Genomic DNA, 24,961 nt, shown 5'->3' with positions numbered 1-24,961 from the left:
CATATGACAAGAATAAAAATGAGCTTGACTCAAACATACACACACATGCACTTCCATTTATATGTAACATATATATACACACACATGCACATATGCACACACACATAAACACACACACACTTCCATTTTGATGTGACATATATAATATAAACACACACACATATACACATATGCACACAATCACATAAACACACACACGCTTCCATTTTTATGTGACATATATAAACACACACACACATGCACCCACTCACATAAACACACAAACACACACTTTCTCTCTCTCCAATCACCTACTACACATGCCCCCTTCATTCTCTCCTGTGTTACTAATGTGCTGACCTTTGACCAACACTTACACATCCCTCAGTTCTCTAAGGCTCTCTTCTAAGCTGGCCTGTCGCTTTCCAGTAAACCCCAACTGGAAGGACGACGTTTATTACAAGGCACGATGCCTTGAGAATATTTCTCTGGCCTTCTATTTCAGCTGGGCAGCTGGCTGGGTATGCTGAGAATGTCTGCATTTCCTCTCGTCTAGAATTATTATGTCCCAATGATAAACCCTTCAGCAGCACAAGTTCCAAAAGAATGACGGAAGCACCTTAGTGTCGAGGAATAGAATGGAGCCGGGACTATCTGAGTTGTGGTCCTGACCGGGCCACTGCCCAGCTGTGCTGAATTGTGTCACCTGTCTACGCAAGAGAGGGTCTGAACCCCTAGTGTGCAGACAGTGCAAACGGTGTCTTGGGACCCCCACTAATGGGTGCAGGGTCCGTCTGAGCCGAACACCCACTGGGAATTCTCCCAGACATGGTGCTCCGGGAGGCACGGCTGCTCCATGACGGCTGGTTTGTAGACTCAATGTGTGAGGTCCCCCAAGTGGTCGCCCACGCCTCAGCCAGGTCTAATACATGCCGTTTTAGAACTGCCCCATGCTGTGGTCAGCCCTGGACTTAGCTGCCCTGATTATGCCAGAGTAACAGATGCTCGTGAATCCTTCATTTCCCCACACGCAGAATGTGGTTCAAGTGAAATGACAGAGATGACCAAGTCTACCAAGAAAATGAAGAGATTCTCAGAGAAGTCCAAGCACAAGGAAAAAGATTTCCCTGCTAGAGAAAGGCTTCCACTGTTCCAAACTGTTATTTGCAAACTAACACTTCACACCACGCTCTAGCGCCTGCTCCACGTTAGTTTTTGTTTTTGTTTAAAAAACATGTATATACACATGGAGCCAAACTTCTGCTTGTTTTCCGAACTTTCGATGAATCAGCTTAACACTTCCCACTGTGCCAGATCCTCTGCCCACGTGGCTTTGAATCAAATCACAACTTACGTCCAAGCTCTGAAATTCCAAACACAAAGTCCCCAACCCTGTACTAACAGGAAGGTCTCAGACATAATCCAGCAAAGCATGAAGACAAAACACCAGTCTGGATGATAGCATTTTTGTATTCAGTCGTCCATTCAGATGTGCTTAAGTACTGGGCATGTGCCATAACACGGGGCCAACGTAGGTACCACCTGCCTTTCCCCCTTCCTCACCTCAGGCAGGCGTCAGTGGTCAAACCCACGCTGGGTTTGCTCTGAACCTGGAAGTGGCTGGGAAAACCTTCTCTGCTGTCCAGGTGATTCTCACCAACTGACCAGTAGTGGCAGGTGACACAATACCCCATTTGCCATTCAGCAATGAGGACGGGACTGAAGGCAAGTGAGACTGATCTTTCTCACCATTATCTTGACCCCTACTCCAAACAGCCTCCTTCCAAGCTGTTAGGTACCATCTTATCATCATGAAGAAAACTAAAGGTAGGCAGAAGTCTTTGCCGCTGCAAGGATTTAGGACCATCTGGGTCTCCCCGCCCATTCATCAGGTGAGAACACTGAGGCTAAGAGAGTGTGAGACTGTCCAGCTTCCATGAGTTAGTAAGAAAGCTTGCAGGAGTCCACCTTGGATGCTCTTTTCTACTGTATCATCCATGTGCACCGGGGCTGGCCGTGAAGGTGAGAGAAGAGAAAGCTCCATTTCTTTAGTTTACCTCTGCCCATTCCGTCTCCCAGGCAGTGCAGACAGCTCGGGTGTGCAACCTTTCATTTCCCCTTGCCATCTGTCTCTCAAAACTAAATGTGCTCATCATGCTTTTCCAGCCAAACTGGGAGGTGTAAGAAGCTCTTGGACTTCATACCTGCTAATATGGCAAAATTCTGGACTCCCCTGAGACCTCCTCCTACACTCACACAAAGGTCCCTCAAAGCTTCCCCTCTTTACAAGACCTACGCTATATAACGTATTTTTATCCAATGATCTTAAAAACTGGACCTTAGCTCTCTGAGTCTGGAAGAGCTTACAACATTTAACCTCTAAAAATGAGCATATTTGATACAGAAACTACCAGATTAAATTTTGTACTAATACATATATTTAAAAAATCAACACTGTAACTTTAAAAATTTTCTATGCTGAAAAGAACACACACAAAGCACCTGCTGGAACCCCCACAAAAGAAAGGTTTATTGTCTTATACATTTTGATTCAGTTGCTTTAGAACTTGGTCGTGTTATTTCTATAGCATCCTTAAGCACGGCAAACCAGAATTTTCTAAGAGCATCTTGCCATCTCAGAAGCGACTGCACTGACAGCATCACATCACAAAGAGAGGAGCAAACAAAGCAAGAAAACATTCTTTAAAAGCGTCCAAAGGCTTCACCCCAGAAGAATTTAAAACATAGATCGAAAGGTTATTTCCTAACATGACCCATCATTATCAGAAATCAGAAACATTGCAGCTCAAAATGATTTTTTTCTTGTTTGAAGGTAATTCTGAAAAAGCACACATTTTAAATATTTTTAGATAGAATATGAGTAAAAGCATTAAAATGTGATGATTTCATTCTAATTTTAGGAAAGCATTTTTCCTATACTTGCACAACGATTGGCTAAACACACACAAAAACTATCAGTTGTTTTATCACAAATGAGACCATTAACTAGTCTTTTATAAAATAATTTCATGTGCCAAGAACATCGACAACATTGCTGAATTATATTTAACCCGAGTTCCCAAACACATAAAATACACAATAAAATTGGTTCTATGCAGAATTATTCACAACTTCAATACAAACATGCCCGAGAAATACGACAATTAACAAACTACGAGTTATAAAGATAGCAATCGAGAGATACTAAGTCAATTTATTGAAGGAAATTTAAGCATGCTTACAAAGAAAGAATCAAACCAGAAATCGTCGACCTACTTCTTTTGCCAGTAAACGTGGCTAACAAAGGAACTATACAAAGGCTGTAGGATCCCAGAACCAGCAGTGTCAATAAGGTAGCATCGTAGTGCCTCTCTGAGCCGGCCGGTGGGGTGAGTGTAGAATTGATAAATATTTTCGAAGACGCATCCGTGTCTGTACAGCTGCGAAATCCTCCTGGTATAGTCATTTAAAAGGATCACAGCAAGCTCAAGCGAGGAAAACTGCAGCCATGTTCATGCTCCTATTCCTCATGCTTGCTCTTAGTGAATTAGAATGGAGCAGGGGGAAAAAAAAAATCTAAGCTCCGAGGCACTACACAGAACAGATTAAACAGGCTAAACAGGCTCGCGGTTCCATCTAAGAAAGAGACTCATTGATTTGAACGCTTCATCTGAGACAGGGACACACAGCCAGTAGACAGGCTCTGTGGGTCTACGGGAAGCCCCTTTGTTAAAAGACAAAAAGGAACGGACAGAAGCATTTTGACGCCCTCCTTGGGAGTGTCAGACGCAGTCCTGAGCGGGGCCATGGCAACGTGGCGGTCCATGGGGACGCTGAGCAGTGCCCTGCCAGGGGCACAAGCGCCAACACTACACAACCCTCCAGCACCCCCCCTCCCCCCAGAGAGCACCTGGGTGCTTCTGTTCTAGCAGTTTTGTTTTTAAAATTTCCTGTTACAAACAGAGAATGCTTCAAGTGCGATGACCTTAAGGGAATACACGCGTCAATGACCTTTTCAAATCAAGAATCAACAGATACATGCAAACCCTCTGATCTCCTGCCACGACTTCAAACTTCAAGTAGCAAGTGGATAACAGTCCCGTCTCACTGCAAGTAGCACAGTCCAGGGTCCCTAAAGTTCCCATATGCAGCTACTTACTCTCATAGGAGACCAGCTGCTGCTGCTAAGTACCCTCTTGGAAACGCGCTCTTCATTCAGTCATTAATTCCAAGTCTTAGCCACAAACTTTCTCAGTTCTGTCACATGCTGGCTGAGTGCCCTTGGACCAGCGACAACCTCTCTGAGCCGCAATTACCTTGCATGTAAAATCAGGGTAACGGAAGTTATTTGAGAAAAAAACAGAGAAAGAATGTATGGTAACCCTCCATGGTGCTCCACACCCAGAAGGTTCAATAACATGACTCCAATCTGACCTTGTCCCCTCACAGAAAGAATAAATGGATCCTCTCTAAGGCAGAGAGAACCCCACTCCCCCCCCACCACTCCCTTATTCCTTGTTTTATCTGATATTCTAGTTATCCATGTAAACATCTTCTTTATCCTCAACTATCTTTCACACAGGGACCATTTCTTTGATATCTCACATCCTTCCCAGCATCTACAGTGCTGCCTGTACACAAGCAGGCACTCCAAAATTCTTCACATTCGTTAATCCATGAGCTATTGTTGAAAGAAATTAAAAAGGAAATGAGCAAATAAACACTAAGACCAAACACATCTTTTGAATGAAAGGGACAACTCAACTTACTATTTAAGTAAATAGCTTCTACACAGAAAACAAAATTCATACTAATTGAAAATCTCCCAAATATTCTCAGTTTAAATTACTTAAAACTAAGCTTGAAGTTATAATATTCACTCCTAATACACTGAATCTAGCATCCGAAGTTTAAGATTAGGGGGAAAAAAATGATTCTATAAAATGCAGCTGTTTACAAAGAAAATGAAACTGAAGTTATCTTTTTTTCTGATTTCCAGCTAGGTTCCAATAGTTCCTAGATCACTTTCTTTCCTTAAACAAACCAAAAAAAAAAAAAACCCCAACAACAATAACCCAGCATCTTCAAACGGTACACTTTAGAAATCGTGGAAAAAAAAAAACCAAAACACCCACACGCCTTCAACAGATAAGTCTGTCAGTGTTTCCTAGCACATTCATCAAAAGAGAATGTTGTTGAGACAACTTTCTTCTCCTGCCAAACTTTTTTTGAGCAATTCCAAGGGAGAAGCGGGATGTGTATTTTCCCCTGAATCACAGAATCGAAAACCCTGATAATTGGTAGCTCATTAGATTTCTCTCACAACTACAGTTTCGACAGGCCCCAAGGTCTGACACAAGGCTGACTTACAGTTATTGCTGTAAGCACTCAGCTCACTGTGAATGCTGGCCACAGACGAGGTGCTTTCTGTCCTCCGAAGTGCGGGGTTCTTCACAGACGCTTTGGGCCTAGGAAGCAATCTGGGCAGATTCACTCGAGACGGCTGCGCAGTTTTCAAGGATGCAGGTTTTCCTTGGGGGTTGAAAAAAAGACAAAAAGTTTCCATGGCTATTCATTCCCAAAGCTCTAAGCTTGTAAACCCGAGCTCCTACATGAACAAGTGAAAGTGAAGTCATTCAGTCGTGTCCAACTTTTTGTGACCCCGTGGATAGTAGCCTGCCAGGCTCCTCCATCCATGCAATTTTCCGGGCAAGAATAGTGGAGTGGGTTGCCATTTCCTTCTCTGGGGATGAACAAGTGAGTCAAGATATAAAATAAATATTAAGACTTACACAGGAAGGATTCCTGCAACCCTGTAACTGTGAAGGAATTAACTCAGGTCTTCTGAGACATGGGATTCCCTTGTGGCTCAGATAGTAAAGAATCTACCTGCAATGCAGGAGACTCAGGAGACCTGGGTTCTATCCCTGGGTTGGGAAGATCTCCTGAAGAAAGGAATGGCTACCCACTCCAGTATTCTTGCCTGGAGAATTCCATAGACAGAGGAGCCTGATGAGCTACAGTAGTCCATGGGGCTGCAAGGAGTCAGACATGACTAAGCAACTAACATACATGTTTCTGTGACACAGAGTCATTTGAGACAGAAACTTTTGGCAACCTTGAAATCAAGGGATAAACAAATTGATATGACTTCTTCCAACACTGTTGATTTAAAAGTAAGTAAATTATTGTGTTCACACACTAGGCTACGAAATAAAAAAATTGGTGAAAACTAAAAAACAACCAAGATAGGAAGGAAGAAGTCCATTTGAGAAAAACAATTCAAAAATACCTAATGCCTAACAGCAGGTGGTGCTATATTATTAGCACTCTTTTTTCATCTGCCCTTTTCGTCCTTGGGCTTCCCTGATAGCTCAGTTGGTAAAGAATCTGCCTGCAATGCAGGAGACCCTGGTTCAATTCCTGGGTCGAGCAGACCCTCTGGAGAAGGGATGGGCTACCCACTCCAGTATTCTTGGGCTTCCCTTGTGGCTCAGCTGGTAAAGCTCTGCCCGCAATGCAGCAGACCTGGGTTCGATCCCTGGGTTGGGACGATCCCCTGGAGAAGGGAAAGGCTACCCACTCCAGTATTCTGGCCTGGAGAATTCCATGGATAGTCCATGGGGTCGCAGAGAGTCAGATACGACTGAGTGACTTTCACTTTCATCTTTACTCTTTATTTGCCAAACTTAAATGGTTCTCACTCAAACTCCTAGCTATTGTTTGTAGCAAGTACGTCCACTTTTCTATAAGATATGTATGGACACCCTGTTCTGTGGCATCCTTGAAACTACACCATCCTGATGCTTCCACCTGAACATTAGGGCATTTCCTAAATGCATGCCTTGGCTCCAACTTTTTACATATTCGCCTCTCCAGGAGAGTCTACTTATCTACTTTAACCACTGCCCTATCTCGATGAACCCCAAATTCTCACCTGCAGCTCTGTCTTCCTGAACCTCAATGCCACTCACATTTTCATTTTCTTTAACATTGCAACTTAGGCAATTAGACAACCTCCTACCTACTAATGCTAGTCGTAACTACAATTTCCTTTTTCCCAGCCCCCAAACATTGGAATCACCTTTTTTTTTCTCCATCAGATTCTCATATCATCTAACATTGTCTCTCAATGCCACTAGGATCATACAACTGAAGAATGTCTAGAGTTGAAAAAGACCTTAGCTGCAAATTATCAAGTCACATATTACCAATGTGGTAATAAGGGAGGAAAGTAGGTTTTCCAAAAAGTAATGCTCACTGCTTTGTCCCAATTAATTCACTTACAAAAATCTCACGTTAACAGAGAAGAAAGTGCTGAAGTATTTGAGGCCTGGCATCTCAAGTTCTCCTGTTCACAGCCTCAACCCTGGGCTGACCTCATATATCCATGTGAGCCCTGCTCCAGTCATCCTGGTTTTTTCTCTGACACCAGGATGTGCTATTCCAATCCACCAGGCACATCATTTCTTCTCAAAAAGGTCTCCTCCTCTCAATCTAAATGCTACAAATCCTTACCCACTCCCTTAAATGTTGCCTACATAACTGTTTTAGACCTTAAAGTTCTGTCCTTCCACCCTTTCCAGCTCCACTGTGTTGATCTTCTGAATGTGAAAACTACATTCTGTGATTCCCCATTATCCGCAACCTATAGCGGTGGCGCTAATGGTAAAGAACCTGCCTGCCAACACAGGAGACATAAGAGAAACGGGTTCGGTCCCTGGGTCAGGAAGATCTCCTGGAGAGGGGAATGGCAACCCATCCCAGTATTCTTGCCTAGAGAATCCCAAGGACAGAGGAACCTGGCAGGCTATGGTCCACGGAGCCACAAAGAGTTGGACACGACTGAAACAACTTGGCACCACCCCGTGTTAGCACCATTATCTGCAGGGCAACATTATTTTTAATCCCCTTAATTAATATTTAAATTTAAAGACATAACAGGCAGTTCTAGGGTGGATTCCTAACCAATTCTTCCCTGAGTACTTCACAGGCGTTTGCCTCTCTACACACACACATCTTTTTATTTTTCCAGGACTTTTTACTCTATTCTTCTCTTCTGTCCATTCCTGTGAATACAATGGGCTTCTTTCCCTTCAATCCCCAAACTCTGCCTAGTGACTTACAAAGTGAGTTGAAAATTCTGTTTTAAATCCTTGCTGCCAGTTTTTTAAGGAATCTCCACACTGTTCTCCACAGTGGCTGTACTAGTTTGCATTCCCACCAACAGTGTAAGAAGGCTTCCCTTTTCGCCACACCCTCTCCAGCATTTATTGCTTGTTGACTTTTGGATAGCAGCCATTCTGACTGGCATATAATGCATGAGACAAGTGCTCAGGGCTGGTGCACTGGGAAGACCCAGAGGGATGGGATGGAGAGGGAGGCGGAAGGGGGGATCGGGATGGGGAACACATGTAAATCCATGGCTGATTCATGTCAATGTATGGCAAAAACCACTACAATATTGTAAAGTAATTAGCCTCCAACTAATAAAAATAAATGGGAAAAAAAAAATCCTTGCTGCCCCACCTGGGGGTCTACAGAATCACCTCTCCCTATATTAAGTTTGAGAATCACCACCTCTTAGTGAAGACTTTCCTTCCTGGTCATAGCAAACACCATCTTCCAACAACACAAGAGATGACTCTATACATGGACATCACCAGATGGTCAATTCAGAAATCAGATTGATTATATTCTTTGCAGCCAAAGATGGAGAAGTTCTATACAGTCAGCAAAAACAACACCAGGAACTGACTGTGGCTCAAATCATGAACTCCTTATTGCAAAATTTATACTTAAATTGAAGAAAGTGGGGAAAACCACTAGATCATTCAGGTATGACCTAAATCAAATCCCTTATGATTATACAGTGGAAGTGACAAATAGATTAAAGGGACTAGATCTAATAGAGTGCCTGAAGAATTATGGATGGAGGTTCATGACACTGTACAGGAAGCTGTGATCAAAACCATACCCCCAAAACAGAAACACAAAAAGGCAAAATGGTTGTCTGAGGAGGCCTTACAAATAGCTGAAAAAAGAAGAGAAGCAAAAGGCAAAGTAGAAAAAGAAAGATATGTCCATCTGAATGCAGAGTTCCAAAGAATAGAAAGGCTTTCTCATCTCTGCTTGCTAAGTGATCAATGTACTCACTATGGCAGCAAATTTGGAAAACTCAGCAGGGGTCACAGGACTGGAAAAGGTCAGTTTTCTTTCCAATTCCAAAGAAAGGCAATGCCAAAGAATGTTCAAACTACCACACAATTGCACTCATCTCACATGCTAGCAAAGTAATACTCAAAATTCTCCAAGCTAGGCTTCAACGGTACCTGAACCGAGAACTTCCAGAAGTTCAAGGTGGATTTAGAAAAGGCAGCGGAACCAGAGATCAAATTGCCAACATCCACTGGATCACAGAAAAAGCAAGAAAATTCCAGAAAAACATAGACTTCTGCTTCATTGACTACGCTATAGCCTTTGACTGTGTGGATCACAACAAACTGTAGAAAATTCTTAAAGAGATGGGAATACCAGACCACCTTACCTGTCTCCTGAAAAACCTGTATGCAAATCAAGAAGCAACGGTTAGAAGCAGACATGGAACATGAACTGGTTCCAAATTGGGAAAGGAGTACATCAAGGCTGTATACTGTCATCCTATTAATTAACTTATATGCAGAGTATATCACGTGAAATGCTGGGCTGGATGAAGCACAAGCTGGAATCAAGATTGCTGGGAGAAATATCAATAACCTCAGATATGCAGATGACACCACCCTTATGGCAGAAAGTGAAGAGGAACTAAAGAGCCTCTTAATGAAAGTGAGAGAAGAGAGTGAAAAAGTTGGCTTAAAACTCAACTTTCAAAAAAAGAAGATCATGACATCCAGTCCCATCACTTCATGGTAAATAGATGGGGAAACAATGGAAACAGGGACAGACTTTTATTTTCTTGGGCTCCAAAATCACTGCAGATGGGGACTGCAGCCATAAAATTAAAAGACACTTGCTACTTGGAAGAAAAGCTATGACCAACCTAGACAGCATATTAAAAAGCAGAAACATTACTTTGCCAACAAAGGTCTGTCTAGTCAAAGCTATGGTTTTTCCAGTAGTCATGTATGGATATGAGAATTGGAAATTAAGAAAGCTGAGCACCGAAGAATTGATGTCTTTGTACTGCTGGAGAAGACTCTTGAGAGTCCCTTGGGCTGCAAGGAGATCAAGCCAGTCAATCCTAAAGGAAATCAGTCCTGAATATTCACTGGAAGGACTGATGCTGACGCTGAAGCTCCATTACTTTGACCATGTGATGGGAAGAACTGACTCATTGGAAAAGACCCTGATGCTGGGCAAGATTGAAGGCAGGAGGAGAAGGGATGACAGAGGGTGAGACGGTTGGATGGCATCACCGATTCGATGGTCATGAGTTTAAACAAGGTCCAGAAATTGGTGATGGACAGCGAAGCCTGGCGTGCCGCAGTCCATGGGGTCGCAAAGAGTTGGACACGCCTGAGGGACTGAACTGAACTTCTTGGGCACTTCCGACCGAGCGCAAAGGACCACACCTTCCTACTCAGATCCACACTTCCTTCTGTTACAACATCTGTTTCAGTGTGCCTCTCAGACTAGTCTCTACGGCCCCTGAGACCAGGAAGAGAACTGAATTCAATTCCACTGAGGACATAGCTAAGCATCTAGCGTGGAGTGAGTTTTAATGCTTGCTGAATGAATTAATTTTTCTTTTGAGGCCAATAATAGGGGAAATAGGGAGTGGGGGGTGGGAAATAGGAAGAAGTTGGGAAGGACACAGACTGTCAGCCCTTAGATGCACAAGGCTGAAGAATACCATTAGACATGGTGACTAGAGTTGATATACAGTGGTATCACTGTAGTGAGATTGCTATGAAAATAGAATGAACCTGTTCATACACTCATGGTAAACACATGAGGGAATGAGGTTTAACTAGATGGTAGCAATCCTTTCACAATATATATGTATATAAATCAAATATCTTAGACATTATATCTCAATGAAGCCATAAAATACATGTAGAATTTTAATGATAACAGTAATGGAGGTAGTTTTAAAAAAATTTTAAGGGGGCATTCCCTGGCAGTTCAGTGGTTAGGACTCCATGCTCTCATTGCCAAAGGCCTGGGTTCAATCCCTGTTCAGGGAACTAAGATCCCACAAACCACATGGTGTGGCCAAAAATTTAAAAAATAAAAATGTTTTGAAGGCCAAGAGTGACGGACAAATTTTAATAATCTCTTCTCTCACCATCTACACTGAAGCATTCAACAGTTAACCAATTTTTATAAGCTTAGTTGTTCTTCATTAATAGACTCTTCACTCTATCAACTAAAGGGGGATTTTTTCTACATTCCTTATAATGATTAGCAGAAAATGAATATTCAAGTAGCCATTTGACTTTTTAATGTATATTTGGCCACTGGTTTTACTTGCTCTTAGGAGGGATAAACAGATTTTACAATATAAATTTACCAAATTGCTCTTCCTTCAGCAAATTCATTCTAATGAGCCGTTATTATGGGAAACAATGAACAAGGCTGGGTAAGTGACAGATAAAAATTTCTGGGTAGTGGCTTCTCTGGTGGCTCAGTGGTAAAGAATCTGCCTGACAATGCAAACATTTCTGGGCCACCGTCACAACACAGTCAAGGCTCAGAATGTTTAGAAAATTAAACTTTTCTATTTTTTTTTTTTAGAACAGGTTGTCCCACATCATTGTTTCTGAAAGCATCAAAGGTTTATAGACACTTCTCCATGTGTCTCAGAATTACTACACACCTGTCCCCTCTGATTTCAACACACAGCCTGGCACAGAAGCAAGCTTACCCCCAAAAGCCCGATTCTCATTCCGGAGAACTGGCCCCTCCCATTTGCACAAGTCTCTCTGTCATCCAACCCCACCCTTTCCATCTAATGGCAACTTACAGTCCTGGCCTAAGTCTTCCCCGTTCCACCATCACCACGGACCAGCGGGCACTGAGGACACGGGACGATGCCCACTTCACCAAAGGATTACTCCACGGAAACCGAGATGCATCCTGACAGTGCGCTACCATTGCCGCCTCCAGTTTCTAGATCAGCAACCTACTTATGTGCTAAATGGCTTACTGGGGTCCCACACCTATGACCAGCAACAGAAGGGACCGACCGCAGGCCATTCCACCACCCGCCCGCTGCGGCCTCTTCTGGACCCGGAGGCCAGCCAGAGCCCCTCCCCTTGCTCAGAAGGCGGCGAGCCTGCAAGAACGCTAAAAGCAGCAGGGCCAGCAAAGGTACCTAACGGCTCCACCCTCGGTACCAACGTTTAACTTAATACAAAGTTGACTGACAGGACCTGTAACTGGACTTGGATAAAGAAGCAGTAAAACATACATATCATGAGCAATATTACAAGTAAGACAAGGCAACGTCGGGCTGAGCATCTCTGACGAACCTAAACACCAAAGTCCTCAACGATGAAATCAAGACAGGAGTGCTCCTCCAGTTCTGAAAAGGCGATCGTTTATGTCACGCTGTGTGACCTATCCTGGCTATGAACCATAAAAGTTTAAGACCTTCCTGCAGAGATATCATATGGACCTTAGTGGTTTATTTTAAGCTCATGCTGTTAGCATCAGCCTACATAGAGACAACAGATTTGTTCTGATTCTATAATGATAACCATCTTTTGTCTAAGAAAACCTGGAAAGAATAACACCTTCACTTTGCCTTAGAGAGTAACAGATTCTGATGGTTTTGAAACATACCTCCAGCAAATAAACAATTTACTTGGAAAACCACGTTGGAAAATCTGATTAATTGTACTGCCTTTCAACAACAAAAAATCATTAAGAAACACCTAATAAAACTGAAAATCTGTAACACATTTATTAAGTGAAAAATAGGACTGCGTTAATATTACCCAGTTTCCTTAAGTTTGTACTTATCTAAGTGTTGAAAAATTCCAGAAGGACATAGAAAATTTTTATGGACGTCTTAAGGGGTAGAGACATAGAGGGAAAGAAAGGGAAAGTAACAGAAACAGGGAATTTTCCCTTCATACTTTATATACTTACATGTCACTCCATGTGAATTTTTTCTTACCATAAGTCTATTTTTATAATATAAACTAAAGAATATTATTAAAGTTGATGGGCTCAAACATTTAAACAGAAAGAGATACTCAAGACAAAACAGATTAACAACTAAAAATGGATAAGCTGGACCAATAATTTAAGTAGGTTCTAATAATCTTTTTTTCCTGTAAATCTATAAGCATTAGGTACTCTTTAATTCTTAAAATTTTAGTACAAAAAAGTCAATGCCTTAATTGAGACTTTTATGTGGTCAAGATGAAAAGCCACTTTACTACTGGAAAAATCTTCACAAAACCATAATGGTATGTTTCCTTTGGACTGGAAATTAAAGCCAAAGAAGGAACTCCTGCATGGCACCGCTTTGTTCTGACACTCATATTCAATGACGCATCCTCCAATAGGAGCTCCCAGAGACGTCACAGAATGGAGTGTCATCTCAGCTCCAACTCGACCTCCTCCATTCTTTCAGGAAAAGCCTGGGAGAGAATCTGGGTCCCACACAGCTCACAAAACACCTTCAAAGTAATGAGAGCAGTTTCCAAAGCCACAGAAACATCTGCCAGTTGAAGCATGTTCTCACCTCTGAATGGTCAATGAGACAAGAATAAATCCAGCTTTAATATATTTCTCACAAGACTGTTCCACACTGAAAAAATGACTTGCTGTTCTTTACATTTGGTGAAATTTACGGGCTTTGAAGATGTTGACCAAATTAGCTGACAAAAAAAAAAAAACTTGGCTACTGTAGTCCCTATATTAGAAGACACGGATAATCTTAACAAAAATTTAGACAGTTGATTCACACAAGGGGTTGTGTTACACAAGTATTTAGTACTTGCTTACACAAGGCAAGGTAACTGCAGATGGAGAGGGTGCTGGAGACATCTTTCTAGAGAAATCACTACCAAGCGTTCTCAAGAAAAATGATTAACTTCTGGAGAATACATTCCATCTCATTGTATGAAAATGTTTGGTTCTGTGATTTCCTCTGCTAAGCAGGAACACAGGCTTCATGGGGAAGAAAAACAGAACAAGGTTGGAGTGGTGGGCAGTTTGCAGTTGGCATTAAGTAGCTTAAAGTTTAAGATGGCATTAATGCCAGGCTAAGAACTTTAGACCTTAATTATGGGGGGTGGGGTGTGAAGCAGGGGGAGGGGGTGCTCTGCAGCTTTCTGAGCTCTTACATCAGAACTTGATCCCGGGGCAGTCCTGTGAAGAGCTGATGGAAGGGAAAAGTTTAAAATCAGGGGAACAGTTAGGAAGCTAGTGCACTTGCCAGGGCTAGAGGCAATGGGGATTTTAACTAGACAATGAAAAGGAGATCACTGAGGTCAGTCTGGATATATACGCCACCTATTAATATGTGCAATTTAAAATATAAATTACTATAGAAAGTATAATTATTATTGAGGAATGCAAGGGCCATTAACTACTAGAGCCAGGAAGAGAAAACGCCAAATATACAACATAGATAGTTAAAATACAAAAAAAAAAAGAGAGAATGTATTTACAGCTGTAATTGTAACTTGGGCTCTTTAAATACTACTATAAAGAGGAAGTGAGCTTTGGAGTAATTCTCTATTACTAGGAATTATTATCATGAAACTAAAGTAAGGCTACCCAAAGGAATAAAGAATTAACCATCAGTTATGGGGGAAAAATCATACATATGTCAAACTGTCAATCCACAGACTCACTATCAACCCAGAATGATCAAATTCTCTCATTGACACTAATGCATATATTTAAAACTTTTGCTTTGATGATATTGTCTAAAAATTATTTAAATAGACCTGATAAGCTGCTTACAAAATAATGTACAGCAATCAACAGCTTTCTGATGTACCAGAAGAAAAAAGGAAAAGATTCTTTGCTTTAGCAATAAAAAGCAATTACATACACAGACATGGACACACATACTATTCCTATGAAGAAACATGTCAAACAGTGTTAGTATGATGAAAAATTACAAAAATGAGTGGCATCAAAGATCTGAATAAGTGGGACATACACGTTCATTCTTCTCTGAATTGATGTATTGACTGTTATTCCTAGGTAAATCATATGTGATTATTTTTAAAGAGGAAACTGGGAGAATTTTTTAAAGAACAGTTTAACTAGAATAAGGAAGAATAATCAAAAATTTTTAGAACATAAAAATGAGGATTGTAACTCAACAGCAACGACAACAGAACTGATTTGAAAATGGGCAAAGAACTTGGATAGAACTTGCTCCAAAGAAGATATGCAGTGGCCAAGAAGCACATGAGAAATTGCTCACCATCATTAGTCATTAGGGAAATGCAAATCAAAACTACAATAAGATACCCCTTCACATCTATTCGTATGGCTATGATAAAAACAAGACTGAAAGTAATTGTCAGTAAAAATGTGAGGAAATTAGAACTCTGTGCACTGGTGTTAGGACAGTAAAATGGTACAGCTGCTGTTGAAAATGGGATTTAGGGTTTCTCAAAAACATTAAAAATAGAACTACTTTATGATTCAGCAATTCAGCTTCTGGGTATTCACCCAAAAGAACTGAAAGCAGGACCTTCAACAGATACCAGTACACCAGGTAACATTATTCACAATAGCCAAAAGGTGGAAGCAATTCAAGTGTCCATCAGTGGATGCCCAGATAAAGAAAATATGGCATATACACAATTACAATGAAATATTTATTCAGCCTTTAAACAGGGAGGAAATTATGACACAGGCTACAACATGGATGGACCTAAAGACCTTAAGCTAAGTGAAATAAGCTAGTTCTAAAAAGACAAATATTGCATGACTCGTCTTATACGAGGTGCATAGAGCAGTCAAATTCAGAGAGAAAACACAATGAGGGTTGCTGGGACTGAGGGAAGGGGAGGATGGGAAGTTGGTGTTTACTGGACAGAGTTTCAGGTGCAGAAGAGGAAAAGCTCTGGAGATGGGATGGTGGTGGGTGATGAGATGAGATGGGTGGGTGGGTGGTAGGTGACTTCCTACCACCAAGCTGTACACTGAAGTTGTTAAAATGGTAAATTTTCCATAGTATTTGTTTTACTACAATTTTTTAAAGTTTAAAGCCTTAGAAGGAATTTGTTACTAGTTCATTACAGTATCAAAGAGTAAAAACAGTCTAGTAATGGCAAAAACATATTGACAGATTAATAAACTGGTGTGTCAATCTCAGAAATACAAAAATTTAGAATAAGATAGTGCAGACATTTCACATCAGTGAAGACACCTATTTGTGGTATTAACATATCTGAATTAAAAAATAATTAAAATGGGAGAAGCAGCATGGTGTAGCAGTTAAAAGTCAACAGTCTGCAGCCAGACTTGTTCAGTAGTTAGGTTGTGTTCAACTTTGCGAGCCCATGGACTGTGGCACTCCAGGCTCTGTTGTCCTCCATTATCTCCCGGAGTCTGCTCAAATTCATGTCCATGAGTCTGTGAAGCTATGTAAACATCTCACCTCTGACACTCCCTTCTCCTTTTGCCCTCAATCTTTCCCTGCCTAGGTTTAAGCCCAGCTCTGCCACACATGTGCTTATCCTTAACTTCTCTGTGCCGTGTCCTCACACATAAAAGAATGTGGGTGATTATAGTGGACTCATATCATAGGTGCTTGGGACATTTAGATGAGTTTATATTTTAAGGGCTTAGAAAAGCAACTGGCACATAGTAAGTGGCATATAAATATCAGCTACTAGTTCTCATCATACACCACAAATATTTATAAAATTGGATTAAAAAGGAAACTAAAACCATACAAATTAACCATAATAATTATAGATCTTCTTTCAGTTGTGAACCATAAAAACATGAAAAATTACAAGATGTATGTGACTATTAAAAAAGGAAATTTTTCTAAATTGTTGTATGCAAAATAAAGTCATACAGTGAAACACAAGCCAAAGGATGACAGACAATATCAAGTCAGTAACAAAGCATCGTATGCCCCAAAACAGTACAAGATAGCAAAAGATCTAAATAAGAATAAATTAAAATAGGACAACTCTTGTTTTATTTTTTTCAATTTAACCTCATCGCGTTTAACCTCTCTGTCTCCCCAACTGGCACTCCTAATCTCCATTTCCATTGCTCATCTTATGGAAAGCTTCAAAAAGCCAAACACTTGTGCTCCTAACCTTTCTTCACGTTACGGGTAACCATGTGATCCGGTTGGTGCCAATAAGACTTAAAGCTAAGAGTGCCAGGGGGCAAGGTGCTCAGTAGGACTTCTCCTTCCTGATAAAGGTAGGCAGGCATGTCAGGAGAAAGGCCGGCCTCCGCTCAGCCCACGGCTCCCAGCCTCTGCCCAGCAGCAGCAGGACTCACCCTTGGAACCCTCAGCGACCATACTTTAACTGAAAAGTCCCTGACAAAAGCAACGTGCGGAAGCAGGACGAGTGGAAGGACAGAAGAGGTGACAATACCCAATCACCGATCCAGGAACTGCCTGCCTCTGGCTTCCTGTTAAATAAACACAATACTGCTGGTTTAAAACAATTTTTGTCTTAACTACCACATGCTCCTTCCTGTCAACAGCATTTGGTGCAGTTGATTCCTTTCTCCTTGAAAGGCTTTTTTTAACCTGGCCTCCAGAACACCACTTTGCACTGACCTCCCTCCTCCCCTCCTGGCTGTTCCTTCCTGCTTGTTACTGTGATTCCTTCTCCTCTCTCCAGCCCTTTAAAGCCAGGAGGACCCCAGAGGTACTCTGCACATACACCATGGAGTTCCCTAAAGGGCCCTTGACCTGTTCTTGTGCTCTTATCCAGTTTGGTGGCTTTAAACACCATCTACCTGTTGGTGAATCTCAAACGAATCTCCCTTGACCAGACTTCTCCTTCATGCTCTAGACATCAGTCCGCCTTTCTACCCTGCACCTTCACTCACGTATCTAATATTCATCTCAACGTGATGTCTGTACAACTGAGATCCTGATACTCACCTCCCAGCATGTGTCTCCTTCCTGCTTTCCCATCTCAGCATCCTGCCACTGCACAGACCAGAATACTGAGAGTCATGTCTGACTCCTCTCTTTTGCTCTTGCCCCTCATTCTATCAGTAAACGCCACTGGCTTTATTTTTAACACATATATCTAGAATCCGGATCCCTCTAAAACCCTATCCAACCCCTCATACCCTGTGTAAGCCACAGTCTCCTGCCATGATTACAGGGAAACCTCCACAGTGAGCTTTCTGATGTGGCCCTCACTCATTCATTCTCTACACAGCTGTCAAAATGATCCTGTTTAAGTCACTTCGGAAGGATGGGCAAAAGGGATAGTTAGGGACTTTGAGACGGACATGCACACACTCTGGTATTTAAAATGGGTAAACAACAAGGACCTACCGCAGAGCACAAGGAACGCTGCTCAGCGTGGTGTGCCAGCCTGGACCGGAGGGGAGTTTGGGGGAGAATGGATACACGTGTGTGTGTGGCTGTGTCTCCTTGTGGTCCACCTGAAGCTATCACAACACTGTTAATCAGCTACACTCCAATATAAAATAAAATTTAAAAAAAAATCACAGTCACTTAGGTTAAAAGCCAAAGTCCTTATGATTTTCAAGACTATGTGATGTGGCTCTCTACCACCTGTCAAACTTCATCTCCTAGCTGAACTTCATCTCCTTCATCTTCAAACTTCATCTCCTCATTTCCTTATCTCATTCCTTGCTACTCCTGGAACTGTTAGTTAAACACTGCCTCAGGGCCTCCCCACTCACTGTTCCCTCTCACGGGGAGGCCCTGGGAGCTGGTGATGGACAGGGTAGCCTGGCCTGCTGCAGCCCATGGTGTCACAAAGTATCAGACACGACTGAGCAACTGAACTGAACTGAACTGTGCAGTCTGGGAAGGTCTGATTGATCTAAAGCACTCAAAGTGTGCTATTGCCTGACAAGACTGACTGGTTCTCAGGTGTATCATGGATCTAAAATTTTAGGCTACGGTTTTCTTCCAGATGTTCACCTACCTGGGTCCCCAGGCCGTTACACAAAAGCCACGGCTCCATCCCCCACCCACACTCTCTGTCCCTCTCTCTCCCACCCCCACAAACCCCAACATTTCACATTCCCCCTATTCCACATTAGTATTTGTTCTCTCTTTAGTACTGGAGGTTGTCAAACATCCTTTATATTTTACTTATGAAGGCCCTGTCTCTCCTACCAGAATGTAACTTCACAGAGGGTGCATTTTGACCTTGTATTCACTTCAATTTCTGAGCACTTTGCCCCTTGTATCTACATTCATCTGACAAATATTTGAGTGCCAAACATATGCCAATTAAAATAAGATATTTTACTTTCCTAAAGAGTCAACATCTGGCAAGATTTGTCAACAAGGGGAATATAGCCAATATTTCATAATAACTATAAATGGAGTATAACCTTTAAGAATTATGACTCATTATACACCTGTAACTTACATAATATTGTATAGCAACTACACTTCAATTAAAGAAAATTTAAAAACATATATTGGCTAGGGTGCTGGGATAAACCCTTACATAGTCAGAGTAGGAGCACAGACATGCATGTTGTTTCTAAAAGGCAACTTGCAACCTGTATCAAAAGTCTTACAAATGCCCACACCCTCTGATTCCACCTAGAGGAATGTATCTAAGTAATTTATCTGACCAGCATAAGTACTAATATACAAAGGCCTTCAGTGTAGAGTTGTTTAACCCACTGAAAAACACTGGAAACAATGTGATGTTCAAAGAAGTCTGAAGAAACAAATCACAACACATTTAGGCTACAACACAGTCATTTTAAGTCATTTCTTAAAAAGAATATATAAAAACTTCAAAAGTCTACCAAAATAGGCACCACACCTTTTAAAATGAAAAAGAATTTAAATCAAGTAAGTGCCTACTGACTGTTAGGTTTGGGGGTTATTACCAACTTTCCCTGGTGGTTCGGACATTAAAGAATCTGCCTGCCATGCAAGAGACCTGGGTTCAATTCCTGTGTCAGGAAGATCCCCTGGAGAAGGAAATGGCAACCCACTCCAGTATTCTTGCCTGGAGAATTCCATGGACAGAGGCAACTGGCGGACTACAGTCCACAGGGTCACAAAGAACGGAACACGACCGAGCAACCAACACGTACACTTCCTTCCCACTTCTAAAGGGCTATGTACTTCTTAAATAGCCTGCTTGGAAGCGGGCATTGGAAACCCGATGTGATATTCAAAGCATTAATAACTGGTCAAATTCATGATACAATGGGGCAGAGTAAGGTTTACCTTGCTTGGGACAATGCCCGCCATGTTCCTTTCTTGACCTTGACGGACCTGGGCTCTGTCCAAACCCCTTATCTTTGCTGACTGCTTAAACACCAATGCTTCCCTGATAGCTCAGTTGGTAAAGAATCCGCCTGTAACGCAGGAGCCCCGGGTTCGATTCCTGGGTCAGGAAGATCCCCTGGAGAAGGGATAGGCTACCCACCCCAGTATTCTTGGGCTTCCCCTGTGGCTCAGCTGGTAAAGAATCCACCCGCAATGTGGGAGACCTGGGTTCGATTCTTGGGTTGGGAAGATCTCCTGGAGAAGGGGCAGAAGGGAAAGGCTACCCACTCCAGTATTCTGGCTTGGAGAATTCCAAGGACTGTATAGTCCATGGGATCGCAAAAAGTCAGACTGAGCGACTTTCACTAAACACCAACACAATGCACCAATTCAATCGCCTTCTTCAATTGGTCCACACATTCTGTACTGACTGCCCACAACCTTTACATTCTATACTCTGAACGCTAGCTTCCCATTTATTTATACTTCCTAGTATACCAGCCAAGTATTAAAAAATGCTTGAATTCATATACATCCTTCTTGTTTTTAATTCTGGGATTTCAGTGGCAAAAACTAAAAAGGAGAGAGCATCAACACTAACCCAAGACTCTTATGTATGTAAAAGTATACCTCCATTATATTAGAGAATTACCTATATTATTACTGCAAGAAAGAATTTCAACAAACTTGGTATTTGTAAAGTTATACCCTTCTGAAATCCCTAGAGCTCTCTCTCTTTTTTTTAATAGTACTATAAGGATAGATGTGATGAAGGATGAATTGCCATTGCCCCATCCTGATACCTTGAGCCCAAGAATCATGTCTTACCCATTCCAGGCTCTGGAGTAAGAGTTGCACAGTGTACACTTTCAAACTCTCTGCCAAGGGAACAAGTAAAGTGCAAGTGTGAGTCATTCAGTCTGTCTGAGTATTTGTGACGCCATGGACTGTAGACTGTCAGGCTTCTCTGTCCATGGAATTCTCCAGGCAAGCATACTGGAGTGGGTAGCCATTTCCTTCTACAGGGGATCTTCCAAACCCAGGGATCGAACCTGGGTCTCCTGTATTGCAGGCAGATTCTTTACCATCTAAGCCACAAACTGCCTACCAAAATCCAGAATTTCAGAAGCATTCTACATTTATATATTGTAAAATATGACTTTAGTATTCTACATTCTTGAATTAGCTAAGGCAATATTATACTAGTAGGGTAAAAGAAACTGTCCTCTGTACAACCACCCCTATTTACTTCAATTCAAGAGTAGACCATTCAGGTATGACCTAAATTGAATCCCTTACAATTATACAGTGGAAGTGACAAATAGATTCAAGGGATTAGATCTGATAGACAGAGTGCCTGAAGAACTATGGACAGAGCTTCGTGACACTGTACAGGAGGATGTGATCAAAACCATCCCCCCAAAAAAGAAATGCAAAAAGGCAAAATGGTTGTCTGAGGAGGCCTTACAAATAGCTGAGAAAAGAAGAGAAGCAAAAGGCAAACGAGAAAAAGAAAGATATATCCATCTGAATGCAACAATCCAAAGAATAGCAAGGAGAGATAACAAGAAAGCCTTTCTAAGTGATCAGTGCAAAGAAATAGCCTTTGACTGTGTGGATCACAACAAACTAGAAAATTCTTAAAGAGATGGGAATACCAGACCACCTTACCTGCCTCCTGAGAAATCTGTATGAAGGTCAAGAAGCAACAGTTAGAACCAGACATGAAACAATGGACTGGTTCCAAATTGGGAAAGGAGTATGTCAAGGCTGTATATTGTCAGCCTATTATTTAACTTATATGCAGAGTATATCATGTGAAATGCTGGACTGGATGAAGCACAAGTTGGGACCAAGGTTGCCAGAAGAAATATCAATAACCTCATATATGCAGGAAACACCACCCTTACGGCAGAAAGAGGAAGAACTAAAAAACCTCTTGATGAAAGTGAAAAAGTTGGCTTAAAACTCAACTTTCAAAAAACAAAGATCATGGCATCCAGTCCCATCACTTCATGCCAAATAGATGAGGAAACAATGGAAAGAGGGACAGACTTTATTTTCTTGGGCTGCAAAATCACTGCAGATGGGGACTGCAGCCATGAAAGTAAAAGACACTTGCTCCTTGGAAGAAAAGCTATGACAAACTTAGCATATTAAAAAGTAGAGACATTACTTTGCCTACAAATTTGTCTAGTCAAAGCTATGGTTTTTCCAGTAGTCATGTATGGACGTGAGTGTTAGACTATAAAGAAAGTTGAGGGTTGAAGAACGGATGCTTTTGAACTGTGGTGTTGGAGAAGACTCTTGAGTGTCCCTTGGACTGCAAGGAGATCAAGGCAGTCAATCCTAAAGGAAATCAGTCCTGAATATTCATTGGAAGGACTGATGCTGAAGCTGAAGCTCCAATACGTTGGCCACCTGATGGGAAAAACTGACTCATTGGAAAAGACCCTGATGCTGGGAAAGATTGAAGACAGGAGGAGGAGGGGACAACAGAGGATGAGATGGTTGGATGGCATCACCAACTCTATGGCCACGAGTTTGTGCAAGCTCCTGGAGTTGGTGATGGACAGGGAAGCCTGGAGTGCTGCAGTCTATGGGGTTGCAAAGAGTTGGACTCAACTAAGAGTAAACTCAAAAGATAAAGTCAAGGAAGTACACGTGAGTCACAACAAAAACAGCAAGTCTGAAGAGGGCAGTGGTTTGACAGAGAAAAAAGAACATCCCACAAACAAGGTTCTCATGATGACTCCAATTACACAGAAGCGTAGTGTTTATGGTGATACTGTCAGTACCTGTTCCTGCAAGTGTGTTCACAAGATGCCTGCTGCTTCAGGTGGAGACTAAACCAAAATAACTTCCTGAGTCATGGGCCTGGAAACACACGCCCCATAGCTAAGGGTGTAGTAAGTCAAAGGCTTAGAAATGTTGTGTGGCTTTCCAGGCACCACAAAGATGAACAAGGGTCTTCACGTGTTCACCAGCAAATGTACTGCCCTGGTCATGAGTGATCTCACCGTTACTCACAAGACAATTCCTAATTAGAGCCGAGGCCACAGCAGGGAGCCTCCTGGCTCATTGAAAACCAACGTCTGCAAGCAGAGCTATACTTTCAACACTGAGGTCACAGGGACTCAGGACGGAACACTCTCTCAATCTGCTACCCTTTCTAAGCCTACAAAAATAAACCAATCAATAAAATCTGCACAAGCTCCCCTGAAAGAAATCACTTGCCCTCACAAAAATGAGACAGAAAATCTGAAAGACAAAGCTACCCATTCTCCACAGCTGGGGCTCTGAATGTCCACTCTTAACCCCTCGACCTTTTACTCTCTAAGTGGATCTGTATCTGCACACTCTGCATCTCCGGCTCTGTTTCAGAGACAAACCTGCCTGTGCACTGGACACACGATGCTCCCCCTGCCCGGCTGTCACTCATCCCGTCCTTCATCTCTGTAGCAGCTCTTTCCCTACAGCTTCTCCACCCTCCTTACATTTTTAATGTCTTAACCCTCAAACACACACACACACATACACACTTTTTTTCTGGCCATACCACAAAGCAGGCAAGATCTTCGATCCCAGCTAGGGATCGAACCTGCAGCCCTGCAGTGGAAGCATGGAATCTCAACCCCCAGACCACCAGGGAAGTCTCCCGTCATTTCCTTTCTGACAGCCTCTTCTCGCTGCTCTAGTCCCTATTGCACCCCAAGGCCACAGACAAGAAAGCTGGGCAGACACTTGGATCATTCACCGCCAGTGGGGCTTACCAGAACCCACTTCCTGCAAAAACATTTTTATTATTTTCACTCTGCTCTCTACTCCCAAATACCAGGGTGACTCTTACAAGTCTGTGCCTGAACTATTAGGACTGATCTGCCTTGACCTTTCTTGGGGCTCACTCATCACTTACCCCAACACACGGCCTGCTCAAAGCATGCTAACCCCTGCCTTTTATGTTCCCCAAACACCCCAGGTCCCTCATAAAGCTACATTTGCACCCCTGGGAATCCCGGCAACCTCCCATGCCTCGAAACCCGCCCAGGGGCACATTCCAAGGCCAGCTCAATGTCACTACCCTTCTCCAGTCTTCCCTCTGGCTAAGTTAGTGGTGAACACATGGTACCTCATACAAGTTTCCATGCAAGTCAAGCCAGATAACATAATTTGAACACCTGTTGTGCAATAGGTACACTGTGCTGTGGGCTGGAAAGGATAAAAATAACTAGAATCTGGACTGTATCCTTGTGGGTGACACAGAGATGGAAGAAAATAATTATAGCCCAGTGCAATAAATGCAGGTTATCACAGAAAACAGGGCAGTTCGGCTGGGTGTGAAGAAGGAAGAGGTGGCATTCAAACGACTTTCCATAACCCCTTCCCACCTCACCCTCCAACTAGGCAGTTCATCAATAGGGCACATAAGTCATGTTTATATGCTCCGAATCTAGCAGACTGCCCAGCACAGAGCAGGCACGCCAAACATTTCTTGAATGGACAAATAAGACAGACTGCATGGTGTATGAGTCACTGCGTGAAGCAATCCTCCCCAGAATTACTTGCCAAGTGAGA

The 24,961-nt window shown here is 42.3% G+C and overlaps 1 protein-coding gene across 5 annotated transcripts in view; it reads right to left on the bottom strand.

Annotated features, from left to right (window-relative positions):
• The window catches only part of MTUS1 (microtubule associated scaffold protein 1), a 181,370-nt gene that overhangs the window by 81,210 nt on the left and 75,199 nt on the right, over nt 1-24,961 (bottom strand). For 2 of the 5 annotated variants that reach the window (XM_043893909.1, XM_043893908.1), the window contains exon 4: nt 5,350-5,511. The exons of 1 other annotated variant lie outside the window; for it this stretch is intronic. In XM_043893909.1, the coding sequence (XP_043749844.1) occupies nt 5,350-5,511 (162 nt within the window). Of the gene's footprint in view, nt 1-3,255; nt 3,530-5,349; nt 5,512-18,043; nt 18,164-24,961 lie in introns of those variants that run through there. 2 more of the 5 variants (XM_043893912.1, XM_043893911.1) reach the window with 2 other exon arrangements.

This window comes from Cervus elaphus, chromosome 32 (genome assembly GCF_910594005.1).
Source record: "Cervus elaphus chromosome 32, mCerEla1.1, whole genome shotgun sequence".
NCBI lineage: Eukaryota > Metazoa > Chordata > Mammalia > Artiodactyla > Cervidae > Cervus > Cervus elaphus.
This window is presented reverse-complemented; position numbering and strand designations above follow the sequence as displayed.